This window comes from Kogia breviceps, chromosome 3 (genome assembly GCF_026419965.1).
Source record: "Kogia breviceps isolate mKogBre1 chromosome 3, mKogBre1 haplotype 1, whole genome shotgun sequence".
Taxonomy (NCBI): domain Eukaryota; kingdom Metazoa; phylum Chordata; class Mammalia; order Artiodactyla; family Physeteridae; genus Kogia; species Kogia breviceps.
Genome location: NC_081312.1, coordinates 158863321 through 158877461, shown reverse-complemented (window position 1 = coordinate 158877461; position 14141 = coordinate 158863321). Strand labels below are relative to the sequence as shown.

At 41.3% G+C, this 14141-nt stretch overlaps 1 protein-coding gene across 4 annotated transcripts in view; it reads left to right on the top strand.

Moving 5' to 3' along the window:
* The window catches only part of DIP2C (disco interacting protein 2 homolog C), a 371973-nt gene that overhangs the window by 337529 nt on the left and 20303 nt on the right, over window positions 1-14141 (top strand). For all 4 annotated transcript variants that reach the window (XM_059056827.2, XM_059056829.2, XM_067030168.1 and 1 more), the window contains one exon: window positions 277-447. In XM_059056827.2, the coding sequence (XP_058912810.1) occupies window positions 277-447 (171 nt within the window). The remainder of the gene's footprint in view (window positions 1-276; window positions 448-14141) is intronic.

Sequence of the window (14141 nt, the reverse complement as noted above, 5' to 3'; positions counted from 1 at the left end):
TATTTTATCCACACCTTGTTTTTCTTCAACTTTTCTCCTCATTATGCTTCTTGAATTATTTAAAATATGTTTGTAATGGCATCCTTGATTACCGATACGGGTGTTTTTTATTTATACGTGTTCTACGCCATTTTGGTTAATGGTGCAGACACAGAGAGCCCTGGGAATGAATATCTGTGTGGAGTTTCTGTTGTTGTACAGATCTGGGTAAGGAGCCTGCAGGTCACAACCCTGACACTGGCAAGGCTGACCTCCTACTGCTGTCGTTATTTCTAGGCACGAGGACTGGACTTGTCCCGCGTGCGGACCTGTGTAGTGGTGGCAGAAGAACGGCCCCGAATAGCACTCACCCAGTCATTCTCAAAACTGTTTAAAGACCTGGGCCTCCATCCACGGGCTGTTAGCACCTCGTTTGGCTGTAGAGTGAACCTGGCGATTTGCTTGCAGGTGAGTTTCCTTGATGCCAGTAAGTGCGTGAGTCAAAGAGTGACTTTTAAAGACAGACATATAGTGCCACACTGCTCAACACAGTTTCCCCTGCTGATGCTTACCCACATTTAGAATGTATCTTTCAGTCAAATGCATGTGGTTGGTATATACTTTTTGTTTGTTTGTTTTGTTTTTAATTATACTCTGCATTTGTCAGTAACCATTATTCGTGACTAGCATTCACAGGCTTATTCTGTCCTGGGGCATTTTAAGTTTTGTAACATGAGTAGCAGTTTGTCAAGACCTGTGAAGGCAGGCTCTTTAAAGATGAGATACTAAACAAATGTTTCATTGTGGCAAGAAATCCTGTCTCTTGAAGTACTTAGTCTCTTGTATGCAGACAGTAATTTCTGTAGGAAGAATTCCAGGACATTAGGCAGATTCATGAATTTGAAGCTGTGATGACATTGAAGTATATACTTCTTGCTGCATTTCTAAGGCAGAGCTGTAAGTGAGGCTGCCCTCGTAAGATAGCCTTGCATTATATGTGGCAAAAAAAAAAAATGCTTGTTTTCTTTCTTTCTTTTCATTAGCCCACTTCAGACCATCTTCACTATTCCTTTCCGTCTCTGAACTCTTAACATGAGATCTAGTCCATGAAGGAAAGGAAAGTCCTATGGGAATCTGTTCCCGGTGCCCTTTGGGCAGCCTCATCCAAAACAAGCCAGCCCAGGGCTCAGCTGCAGGCTTTGTTCCTGGAACATATTAAAAGGACAAGAACTTTGCTCACAGCAGGTGCTGGAGTGGAGGACAGTGGACACAAGGTGGCTCCTGATCTCCCCTCCCTGCCCACCCACTGTCTCTCCCATTTACGACCCAGAGATGCTGCTTACAGTTCCCCTTGGGAGACCTCGGGAAGCTCCTGGTCAGCTGTCTCCTGGCCAGTGCTCTTAGTATCTGGACTCAGCGTGGACTTCGGAGAGGAAGGACTCTCCCCATGTGACCAGTCTGCTGAGCTCGCTTCAGAAAAATTAGCTACAGGAAGGTGTTCTGATTTTCATTGGTGTTCCTTTGCTTCTGTCTTCCTTCTCTTTGAATTAGCTCCATTTTTAAAAATTTATAACTACCAGGGTCCTCTCAAGAGTCAGTTGAACCTTGTTCTGTGATTGAAATAATTCCCTTTTCTAAGAGGTAATCTGAAGAATTGGATTTATCTTGCCAAACTAGTTCTTTAAATATTGAAGTTTTCTTTTCCTATTCACCTTGATCTGTTCTGCTTAAATGTTTCTAGCCATCTGTTCCATGAGGAGAAATGAGAAATACAGAAATTCACTTCTTAAATAAATTCAGCCATATGATGCTTCCCTTCTTCTGCAAGTAGTGGGGAAAAAATCAGGGATCCATGAGAGACAGGCTCTTGGCCACAGTATTTCTTCTTCTTTCTCTCTCTCTCAGAATGTTGGCAGATGAAGGGAGAAGGGCATAGAATAGATCCCATATTAACATAATATCACTTAGCACTTGTCCACTTCATACAGGCAACAAAGCAAGTTCTACTACACTTTATTATACAGAATTAAAACTTTGTAGATACTCGAAATAGAGCACGTATGGTTTTTCACCTCTTTGTTTTTCATTTATTTCCATCTACTTGATCCAAAATGTTTTAAGAAGTTTTATAGGGAAGCAGTAGATTAAGTAGGGAAAGTAAAATACACTAAAAATAATTGAAAAGATAGACGTGACAGAAAATAAGGGTAAGAAGCCGAGAATGAAGTTGGCACACGGGTGTTCACCACCTCTGTGGCCTAACATATGAGCTCCATCATTCCTGTGTCCTTATCACCTAGAACCGTACCTGGTGCTTTGTAAATATTTAATAAATATGTGTTGTAAGAATGTTGAATAAATTAAGTTCTATACTCCTAATAAAAAGAATAAATATTCTTTTTCTAGAAAACAGTTCCATCAGTATGACCCCCACATCATAGCTGACATCTCCAGTCACAGGTCATGGTGCTATTCTGGAATGTTGACAGCATCTTTAAGTGTTTTTGTACATTTTAAGTTTTTCTACTTGGGTGCTTTACTCTCAACTAATTTTCAGCCAGTTTTTCTTTTTCTGAATGGTCAGTATTAGAAAATAGCTGAAAATATCAGTGTGTCTGATAGTAGAGATAAATCAAATAAATTAAGTGTATCATACTAAGGAATGCAGACTCTCTATCCTTGCCAACCCCAGAGCCAGGTGTGCATCGGGATTACGGAGTTTTCTGGTGTTGGGGAGGCAGGACCCAGCAGGCTGCAAGCAGAACCCCGTAACCGCACACATAGTGTCTCTTGGCAATGCTCCATCCTGTGAGTAGCTCGTGTCAGCCTAAGTCAGAGTTTACTCAGATAAGTGCAAGACATGGTTCTGGCCCTCATGGAACCAGATGGACATGGAACACAGATGATTTTTTCAGTAAGTGAGTAAAATATTCTTAGTAAATATAAAGTAAGAAGGTGAAGGAGACACACAGGAGGCAATTTTAGGAGGTGTAGCCAAGAAAGGCCTCTCTATGAGGTGACATTTCAGCAAAGTGCACTCTGAGGTGAACGTACAAAAATTTGGGCAAAGGCAGAATCAAGTGCAGAAGGCTTGAGGCAGGGCTGGTCAGTGGAAATGTTTGTTTTCTATTAATTTTTGCAGAAATTAAAAAATATGTGATTATGGTCCCAAGCAAACAGAGCAGGCATAGCTTGAGGTCTGAGGGCAGAAATCCCATGTCTCTTGTTCCCATTGTGTTTCTACAGGGTCTGACACATAATAAATGCCTAATAAAGATGTTAAATATACTAAAACTGAATTTTTAAGAATGTTTAGACAAAGAAATAAGGAAAACCTGAAAAGTTGTGAATTTTTTATAGATTATTTTTACAAAAGAATATTTATTTTAGGAAACATAATCAGAAAATACAGACTAGCCAATAAATAAATAACATTCATAAGTCATACCCAGAGATAATCACCATTACTCCCTTGATGTAAAAAAAATTTTTTTAAATGCTAAGATAGTTCCTAAATTCCAAACCCGTCCTAAATGTTTAAAGACATTGAGAAGTTTACACCGTTTTCCTTATGAAACACCAGGATTACCAATATATGTGAAATCAGTTAGTGGGCATATTTGTTTTCAGTTGATTTGTTGTTGTTTGAGGACATGTTTTCTCAGCTGGATCACCTGTCGTCCTTCCTCAGGGCCCTCGACTGGACCCCGAGTGCTCAGGTAGAGGGCAGCCCTGTAGGAGGCGGGCAGGTCTCCATCTCCATGAGGTACGTGGGCAGGGACATGAAGGACGCTGTCCAGACAAGGAATGGAGCTTCATCTGAACCATGTGTGGTTTACAAGCTGCGCTCGCAGGGGACCACAATTTTAGCGTCTGTGGGTCCCCTTCCAGATGTGCCCCCTGGCCTTGGGGAGGCTGAGTTGTGTAGCAGGTAGGGTGCTGTGACTGCAGAGTGAGATGCATCTGATGCATGAGGTTCTGAACTTACGTGAGATAAATCAGGGCTTGTGTTTACTTCATCCATGGCACACCGACTGATCCAGCCTGAGCATCTCTCTCCCCTTTGTACAATTTTACGCTAAATGACATTCTCTACCATAGAGTCTTTCATGCTTTTACTTCCTGATGCCACAACTCAGGCTGTTCTCTGCCTGAAATGGTCTTCCACCTTCTTCATGTGGCAAAAGCCTGCTTCTCTTTCCAGATGTCATGTTTTGATTCCTCCAGATAGAAATACTTTCCTTCCTCTGAATTCCCATGGCAGGTCAGCCCTCCCACTTAATGTTGTCTGCCATAGTTTGCAATTATGTACATAAACAACTTCTATCCCCCTGCTCTGTGAAAAACTGTCTTAGAGAACCCAGTACACAACTCATATAGTCACACAGTCACTTCCTGAGACTGAATTTTGTGAAAGTACTGGGTGTCGACTCCTCTGACTGCAAATATGCTTCACATTTGAGAAATTCAGCATGTTTTTTATTAGCCTCAAGCCTCCTGAGGGAAGTAAGTACATAGCAGTCCTGAAATGTCTCTGAAATGAACTCATGTGAATCTTCATCTGGTAAAAACTCACAGCATCATTTGTAAGTTATCATGAAATGAAATGAAGTGAAATGAAATGAAATGAAAATCAAAAGTTTGCTGCTCTTCAAGCTTCTAGCAGCATTTTCATCTCAGACAGTAGCTCCAGGGCCTGCACCTTCAGAAAAAAGACTTCATGCCCAAAAAAGAAAAAAAAAAAGTTCTCTCACAAATGTGCCACACCGCTCAGTTCCAGGCAGCATCTGGCTAGAGCTTCCTACAACTCACAGAGAGCAAGCTTGGTCGTTTTGTTTTAAGAGGAGAGAAACTGAGGCTCAGAGAAGTTAAGTGAGCTTTACTGACAAAGCAGGGAAGTAAAAACAGCTGCCGGAAACAGAACTGGCATTGCTACTGACTGTGTCATCTAAACAGAACAACATGTTAAAGAAATCTCACATTTTGCAATTTTGTCAGGTGCCAATTCCATGTTGTGGTTTATTATGCAAGTGAAATAACAGCCTTGTAAACTGTTTACAAAATTGAACTGTATACAGGCAGGATATCCTGCCTTCGGTTTTGACTGTTTTCCTGGAACATTTTAAATCAGACTCCCTATTTCCGTGTGACCTAAATCAGACAGCTCAGAAGACATGCATCTCTGTGCTAGATGCTGTTCCTCAGTCTGTTGTCACCAGCGGGTGGGGAGGCAGGGGGGTGGTGTACTAGGAACAGAGTCAGGGCCACCACAAAGGGACTCCACAATGCCTGCTTTCATGAGCTGTGACATGAAACCCTAGTTTCTTGTAATATGAGAGAAAATCATGAAAATGGACAAATACATCGTTGTCAGGTATGCAAATGAGCAATTTTAAAAATTTATATATGAGGCAATCGCAAAAATAGAATAACAGAAAATTGAGACAGTCATAATTTCTGTGATGCTGTTGTTTCGGCTTCTGTATCTTAGAGACCGAGTGACTTGTTTACCCATTAATCATTTTGAGGCAGGAATTGACACATTAATTATTTTGAAATTGTCCTTTTGACATAGTTCAATGGCAAAAGAATGGACTCATAAAATTCAGTGTGGATGACTCTGGTTTTACATGACTCTGATTTCTGCAGAGTATTTTAGACTTTGCAGAAGAAAGAAATTTAGAAGTATGAGCCATTTGTTATACTTAGGAATGACATTTCCCAGAATCTTTAGCTGCAAAAATGACTTTAAAATACTTTTGATTTATTGAACTTATGACAAAAGTGGGCATTAGAAAGATCAAATCATGACTTGTGAGATTGGCTTTAACATAAATTTCCTTAGTTCTGTTAGGAAGTGCCACTTGTTTATTAACCTGCATCAAGAGAGATGTTGTGCTTTATCTACAATTACTCTTTTCAAAAGTGTAAGCTGGAAGGTCTTTGGATGTATTGGATTTAGAAATTTAGTTCATGGTAACAAAAATTAACATCCTCCTCACCAGCTGAAGAAGGGAGGGGAAAATGAGGTCTTCTGCTTTCCAAAAGAAATCTCATTTTTTGTTTTATTAGGAAAAAATCTTTTAAGCCACTTTAAACAGAAACTTTGATCTTTATTATATAGAAAAATACGATTAATTTATCTGAGGAAAGCTTTATTATAAATAGCTGTGTGGAATTAAATCAGTATTAACAGTTACGGTCTTAAATCTTGAAACCTTAAGGTCTTAAACCTTAAATCTTGAAACTCACACAATGAAAGAGAAATACAGCCACCCTGATGATGAGAAATAGTCATTGATTGTTGAAAAGAAAAAAGTGGAAGGCTCAGGGTGACATAGATCTTAAGTAATTCTCAAGATAAAATTAATAGTTATAATAAGACTCATTCATTTGAGCCCCCAATTCATTTTCTCCCAACACTGCTTTTAGACGAGGGAAGTGAACATAAGTGAGGCGCCTCTGGGGTTTTCCCTTGCTCCAGGGAATTTGTCACATCCACAGAACTTCCACATCCTCTCCTGCTGATGTATGTTGTCCCAGATAATGAAAATTAACATTTGAGGTCATGGGACCTGTATTCTCAATTACCCGTATATCAGTCAGGGTTCTAATTTGTAGGCAGCAGAAACCTTTGGTAACTTAAAAGGAACTTAATAAAATGTCACTGGGTGGTGTCGCAGACGCGTCCGCCGCCAAGGGCAAGAACATATGTGCTTCCTCTTGCTGTGAATAGATGCAGCTACCTGGCAGGCTGGTAATCCACAGGCTGGCTTCCAGGAAAGCTGAGCAAGAGAGTAGCAGATGTTTTTAGTTACTACAGAGGGACAGAAGCTTTGTATCCAACCAGGTTCCAAAAGTGGAGGACTTGCCCAAATACGGAAAGAGTTCTGATGCCTGATGACCAAAAAAGGAGTGACCAAAGGCTTCGTTCATCCCGTTCTTACCCATCACCCCTCCCCCACAAAACCCCACCACAATGTGGTTTTCACTCTTGCAACCAATACTATACCTTTCCTCTGTCCAGAAGAGACAGCTATGGCCAGGTCCAGGGTTTCCAGCTGGTGGCCCTTCCGTCACTGATCCTCTGTAGGCCATAGACTTGATTGTCAAGTTCACCACCACAGATGTCTGATGTGTGCTGGGCACGGGGGCACCGCATGGAATAGAGAATCAGTGCTGGAACTGCCATAGCCAAGCATGTCTCTCCATCTGAACATTCAGGGGCTTCAGAAATAACCACATGAGGAGTTTGGGGTCCTATTATCTTGTTGAACCCACAAGCTTCTCAATCAGATGTTGCCTCTGGTTTCGGTTGTCTCACTATGTTTTCACATTGTTCTGTGGATCAACGGTCCCCAAGACAAGCCTTTGGGGCACTTTTTCTTGACAGGCCAGAGAGTAAAGAGCTGGGCCTGCAGTCTGTGGTCTCTTCTCAGGGACCTTCAGCTCTGTAGCTCAAGGCAGAAACAGATAATGTTTAAATGAATGGGTGAGGCTGTGTTCCTAGAAAACTTTGCAACAAAACCCGGGGTTTGCTGACCCCTGTGAAAGTGGTTTAATTACCATTTTGCCAGGGCATGGCATGGACATCTGCAGAGTCCAGCCTGGCAGATGAGCTGGATTTTCTCTGCCCTTTGGCTTTTACCAAACCAACTAACCAATTTCAGATCCCTATTTCCCTGACAACCACTCCTGATACCAGTTTCTAAATCAATCAACATGCTTAATACTAACCACAATTTTAGCAAAAAATACATTCATTAAAAAGGATTCTAGACTTCCCTTTTTTTCCCTTAGATACTGAATATATCTGTAGTTCCCTGCTGGACTTCCATTTTTGATTAGGATGTATAAGTCACAAGAGATTGTTGTTCTAGCCCTAACTATTGAAACCATCTGGTTAATACACAAAATCATAGTTTTTAAAATTCAGCAGAGAGCCAAGATTCAGAGAAATCTAAATGAACTAAATCTTTCAGAGAGAAGAGACCTACAATTGTTTTCACCCCTTACTGGGGATCAGGAACCAGCCAAACTTTTTTGAGAACATTAACAGCAGTAAATAGCTTGGCAAGAGGATGAGAATCCCAGGGACCCCCAGCCCAGTCATTCTGCATACCCCCCACCAACTCCCCACCGACCTCACCTACTCCAGAGGGCAGTATGCAAAAGCCAGGAACAGAGCAGGAGCTGAGAGAATCTAGCTGCGGTTCTGTGGGCCTCTGGTGAGTCAAAGCAACAGGTCTCTGAAGTCTGAGGAGGGGCCCTGGAAGTGAAAAAGTTTCCTCAGTGAGTGGAAAGCAGAGGTCCTGAGGGCTGGAAGGAGAGCAGAAAAGCTGAGAGCCCCTCTCTAGAGAGCCTCAGATCATCTGGTGTACCACCCTTGCACTCCAAAGACGGAGGTGGGACAGGGAGGCCAAGCACATCTCTCTCAGGCCCCCAGGGCCTTCACCAAGTACAGATTTTGCCTTCCAAAGGCTAGGGGTTGGGCAGCAGAATGGAGAGGAAAGAGAAGCAGCCAGTCATGCAAAAAGCTGGCAGCCAAGCTGTGAAGCAGAAAGAGATCTACAGTTTGGAAAGCAAGTCTCTAGGCTATAAAGCATAAAGAGGTATCCAGAATCTTACTAGTGCTCAGATCCAAAGTCCTGATCATGCTCACAGGCATGGGAAACCAGCATGAATGAAATCTAATGTTGCCACAAATCCTAGACCAAGCTCACTCAGACACACAAACTAGTGGGCTGACAGGAGAGAGTGCCGTTTTCTGGGGGTAAATGTTTTTTCTTCAGTCTCCATTGAGCTTTTAAACACAGTGTTTGCTTTACAAGCAAAATCGAAAAGACGGGGCTTTCCTGGTGGCGCAGTGGTTGAGAGTCTGCCTGCCTACGCAGGGGACGTGGGTTCATGCCCCGGTCCAGGAAGATCCCACGTGCCGCGGAGCGGCTGGGCCCATGAGCCATGGCTACTGAGCCTGCGCGTCCGGAGCCTGTGCTCTGCAGTGGGAGAGGCCACAAAAGTGAGAGGCCCGCATACCGCAAAAAAAAAATCGAAAAGACGTGCAACGAAGAAAGAAAATAGGATACATGGCCATGAAAGGACACGGTCAATAGAGTCAATAGAATAGACATGTTGGATTTATCAGAGACTTTAAAATAGCTATGATAAATATGTTAAAGAATCTAGTTGGAAAGGTATACACCTTGCATGGAGAGATGAGGAATATCACAGAAAGATAGAAACCACAAAAAGCCAAATGGAAATACTAGAAATGAAAACCACAGTCTTAAAAATAAAAATTCCTCATGGTTTAATAGCAGACTGAATGCAGCAGGGAAAGGGTCAGTGAGTGAACTTGAAATCCAGTCAATAGAAATTATCCAAACTGAAACACAAGAGGAACAGGAATGAAAATAAAATGGGATAGTCTCTGAGATCTGTGGAATAGCAGGTTGTCTAACATGCATGTAATAGGAGTCCCAGAAGGAGGGGGTGAGAGAAAATGGGACAGAAGAACAATTTAAAGACACAATGGCCAAAAGTGATGAGAGATATCAACACATAGATTCAAGAATCTCAGTGAACACCAAGCATAGTAGCTTAAAAAAACACACCTACACACATTGTCACCAAAGTGCTAAAAGCCAACAGCAGAGACAGTCTTAAAGCAGCTACAAAATAAAGATGTATTACGTAAGGGGGACAATAATAAAAATGATGCTGAACTCTCATCAGATACAGAGGAAGCCAGAACACAGTGGGATGAGTGACCAGCAAGGTCAAATTTACAGTATTTGACACTCTATAAAAAATAACCAGGCAGGGACTTCCCTGGTGGTCCAGTGGTTAAGACTCTGTACTTCCACAGCAGGGGGCATGGGTTTGATCCCTGGTCAGTGAACTAATATCCCATATGCCATGCAGTGCAGCCAAAAATATATATATATTACCAGGCATACCAAGAAGCAGGTACAGATCCACAATGAGGAGAAATATTAGTCAATCATAACTGAACCATACTGACACAGATGTTGAATTTATAGACAAGGACACTAAAAGTTATTTTAACTGTATTCCACATATTCAGAAAGTTAAGAAAAGACATGGAAAGTTAAAAAAAATTAAAAACTCAAATTGAACTTCTAGAAATGTAAACTATAATATGTGAGATGAAAAATACACTGGATGGAATCAATGGCAGAAGAAAAAATTAGTGAACTTGAACAAATAGAAACTTTCCAAAATGAAACATGAAAAAAATATTTTTTTAATGGAAAGTGCAGCAGTGAAATCTGGGAAAACTTCAAGGGACTTAGTATACATATAATAGGAGTTCCCATGAAAGAGGAAAAAGAAGAGTGTGGTCTAGAAAAAAATACATGAAGAAATATATCAAATTTGATGGAACTATAAACCCACAAATCCCACTGCTCTAATGTAACATGAAGGAAACTACTTAACTAAATTGCCCAAACCCAGTGATATAGGGAAAATCTTAAAAGCAGGCAGATGAAAAAACTCAAGTTACAGAGGAACAGTGATGAGAATGACATCAGACTTCTCATCAGAAATGTAAGCAAAGAGACAGTGGAAAACAGCTTTTAAATACTAAAAGAAAAATACCGTCAACCTAGAATTTCATAGTAGTCAATGGAAATATCTTTCAAGAGCAAACTTGAAATAAAAACTTTTTTTAGCCATACAAAAGCTGAGAATCAACTACTAGCAGGCCCACAGAGCAAGAAATATTAAAGGAAATCCTTTAGGCAGAAGGGAAATGATACCAGTGTGAAATCTGGGTCTATACAAAAGAATGAATAATGCTGGAAATGGCAAGTGCATAGGTAAACATATAAGATTTTTTTCTTACTAAGTTTCTTTAGAAGGTAATTGACTGCCTTTACAAAACTTGTAATATACTGTAGGGATTATATCATGTATAAAAGTCAACTGATGACAGCAACTGCCCAGAGTTTGGGAGGGAAAAATGGAAGTATACTATCATAAGGTTCTTCCAGCATGTGAATTGGTATAATATTGCTTGAAGGTAGACTGGAAAATTAAAGATGTATGCTATAAGCCATAAAGTAACCACTAAAATTAGAAAAACAAGGAGTTGTAGCTAATAAGCCAACAGAGGGGAGAGAATGGATCTATAAAAGAAGGCAGAAAAAAGGTGGGGGGGATAGATGGGATGAATTATAAACAACAAAAAATAGATTTAAACATAATCACATCAATAATAAATATAAATCCTCTACCACTTCATTTAAGATGCAGAGATCATGAGGTTGGATTTTTAAAAAGCAAGACCTGGGCTTCCCTGGTGGCGCAGTGGTTGAGAGTCCATCTGCCGATGCAGGGGACACGGGTTCGTGCCACGGTCTGGGAGGATCCCACATGCCATGGAGTGGCTGGGCCCGTGAGCCATGGCCGCTGAGCCTGCGTGTCCAGAGCCTGTGCTCCACAACGGGAGAGGCCACAACAGTGAGAGGCCCGCGTGCCGCAAAAAAAAAAAAAAAAAAAAAGGCAAGACCCAATTATATATAGCCCAAAACAAACATGGTTTCAAAATAAAGACACAAATAGGTTAAAGGTATAAGCATGGAAAAGTTGCACCATACTAGTGCTTATCAAAAGAAAGCTGAAATCTCAGTTAAAATAGTGAAAAGATCATTATTAATACACAGATCTGCTAGGAGGACCAAAGAATGTGCCTTGGGGTCATGCAGGCAGAAACACTGCTTAAAGTTCAGGGGGGAAGAGCCCACTGATGAACCACTTTGCTCTGCCCATACCCTGCTGGAATCCAGTCCTGCAGAGCTGCCTCTTGTGCCCCCAGTTATGGGAAACTCCCTCAACTCCTCAAACACCAGCACAGTAGATAAGCCCAATGTCAGTACTCTGGAACTGTCTTTATATCACGTTTCTGCTTAGAATTTGCTACTTAGGCTTAAGGAGTTAGGTGCTAATACTAGATTGTACTAATGCTATAGTATGTGAGTTGCTGAATAGAAAAGTACCACTCAGCCAAGGTGTTCAGATAAGTACTGTGTTGAATTGGCTGTGCTGTGTTTGGGATGTGAGTCTGTATATATACAGCTGAGATTTAAATATAACTCATTTGTTCAATAAGTGCTTAATACCTAACTGATACACTTTTATGACAATAAGAAAAAAAGATTTTTACTGTATGTCCATATGTAACTTTTTATTATACAACTGAACATTAAAGTTAATCCTCTTTTCTGATTAATATAACTTGCAATTTCAAACATGTTTTGTCTTCATTTCTGATAAACCTTTGGTTGGAATAGATAGGCTTTGCTTTCCTGCTGGTCCCTTCTGGAAGTATTCCGTTATCTTTAAATACTTGGGAGCATACTCCTTAGTTAAAGGAACTCCAGCTTGCATTCCTTGGCAAAGTGAAGAATTTTGTTAAATATGCACTCCCTACTATTTATCTTGAAATCTCAGAGTTTTCTACCTTAGGGTTTTTGAAACTTGGAAACACCTGTACATTAACTCTTTGTTCATGTCTCCCTCATTAGTCAGTAGACCAATTTTGCTCCAGATGTTATCTCCTCCACACATTTACAAGATAGGAAACTCGTTCCCAGTCATGTGTATTTTTTTTCTGAGATACTACTTTGAGTCATTATTTTTAAAGATTGTGAATTAGAATAATTTAGAGAGAGAACATGGACTTAGTTTTGTTCCAATTAATGTTTGGGATTCAAAGAATCATGAGAGAAATTATTTAAATTATTGCATTCAGCTTGAAGAGACCCAGTGAAAGTTGAGTGTGCCTTCCAGGTTGCACACACCTTTCCTGGCCCTATTCTCTTTCCTTGAGTCCTGCCTCAGTTTTCCAAACATAGAGATGCTGAGAGAAAGCAGTAGCCATGGTTACCACAGTGAAGGAAGTCTCAGAGAGAAGGATGGAATCGTAATTTTAAAATCTGGAACCATTGGTTTTTATTTTTGTTTTTGTTTTTAACAGACTTGCCTCCAAGTTGAGTGATGATAGTTTTTCAGTCTGGCCTTGTTTATTCACAAATTGCAGCCTCAGGAAACTGAGTGAAGAGCTCCTTCTTTGTTGCTGCTGCTGTTGTCTCTGGAGCCCACCTAGTGATTGTGTTGATGGGGTCAGGACCACACGCAAGGGAGAACTTGGCCCTGTTCTAGTTTTCTAGGAGTGTTTGGGAAAGACACCGGGTCAGCCAGGGAACACACAACATCAGAGGAGTTTGCCCACGCTGCTTTCTGGAGTCTTTCCCCCATGGGTATAGATGCTGTAACAGGGGTAGAGGTGGGCACCAAAACCGTGGAGGACAAGAGGGAAGTGGAGGCATTGTCTCTGAGGACAGAGCTGAGGGTGAAGCAGGGTGCTCACTGGGGGGTCCCTCCCTGCATCGCTGAGCTGGACCACCTAGGAGCCCAAGGTTTGATTCATGCTTCACTCGTACTCTGACCTCTTTTCTTGTCCTAATCTTGTAGGTGAGTAGGGCTAGACACCCTGATTTTAGATCCACAAACTTCCAGGCTCCCCTTCATCGTTGTAGTAAGAAACTTGAAACTATTTCATTGAGGAACACTTGACAGATTTGGCCAATAAAATTCATACTCCCCAATTTCTCAGAAAAGAAAAGAAACTAGAGAAAGGTAGCGTAAAATCAAAACCCACTGACCATATGTATTAAAAGCAATTACTCAGGTCCACCTGCCCGTGGCTAGTCATCTGTTACTCTCTTCTGTTGCTCTGTGGATATGTGGACATCTTTTTAGATTTTTTTTTAACCTTTAATGGTACAGTGATTGATTTTAACGACTTCCATATTTGACATTGTTTTTGATCTTCTTTTTACTTTGTTCCCTGCTTTTTGCATTTTCCTCCCCACCCCTCTCTCTTCTTCATCCCACTTTTATTGTTGGGTTGTTTGTTTATGTGTCTGTGTGTGTCCTGGATTTTCGGTGTCTGTTGGTCTGGTGTCCTCACCTCTCCTCTGCTCCCACCTCCTGCTGCTGTAGCCCCACCGGCTGTGGAAGCTGGCTGAGAAGGTAGGGATTTCCCGCTCATCACACCAGTGCCTGCTAACCACCACCGTCTCGTCAGATCCCAGCAGTGGGCAGACTAGTAGTTGAGTGCAGAGATGGGCTGG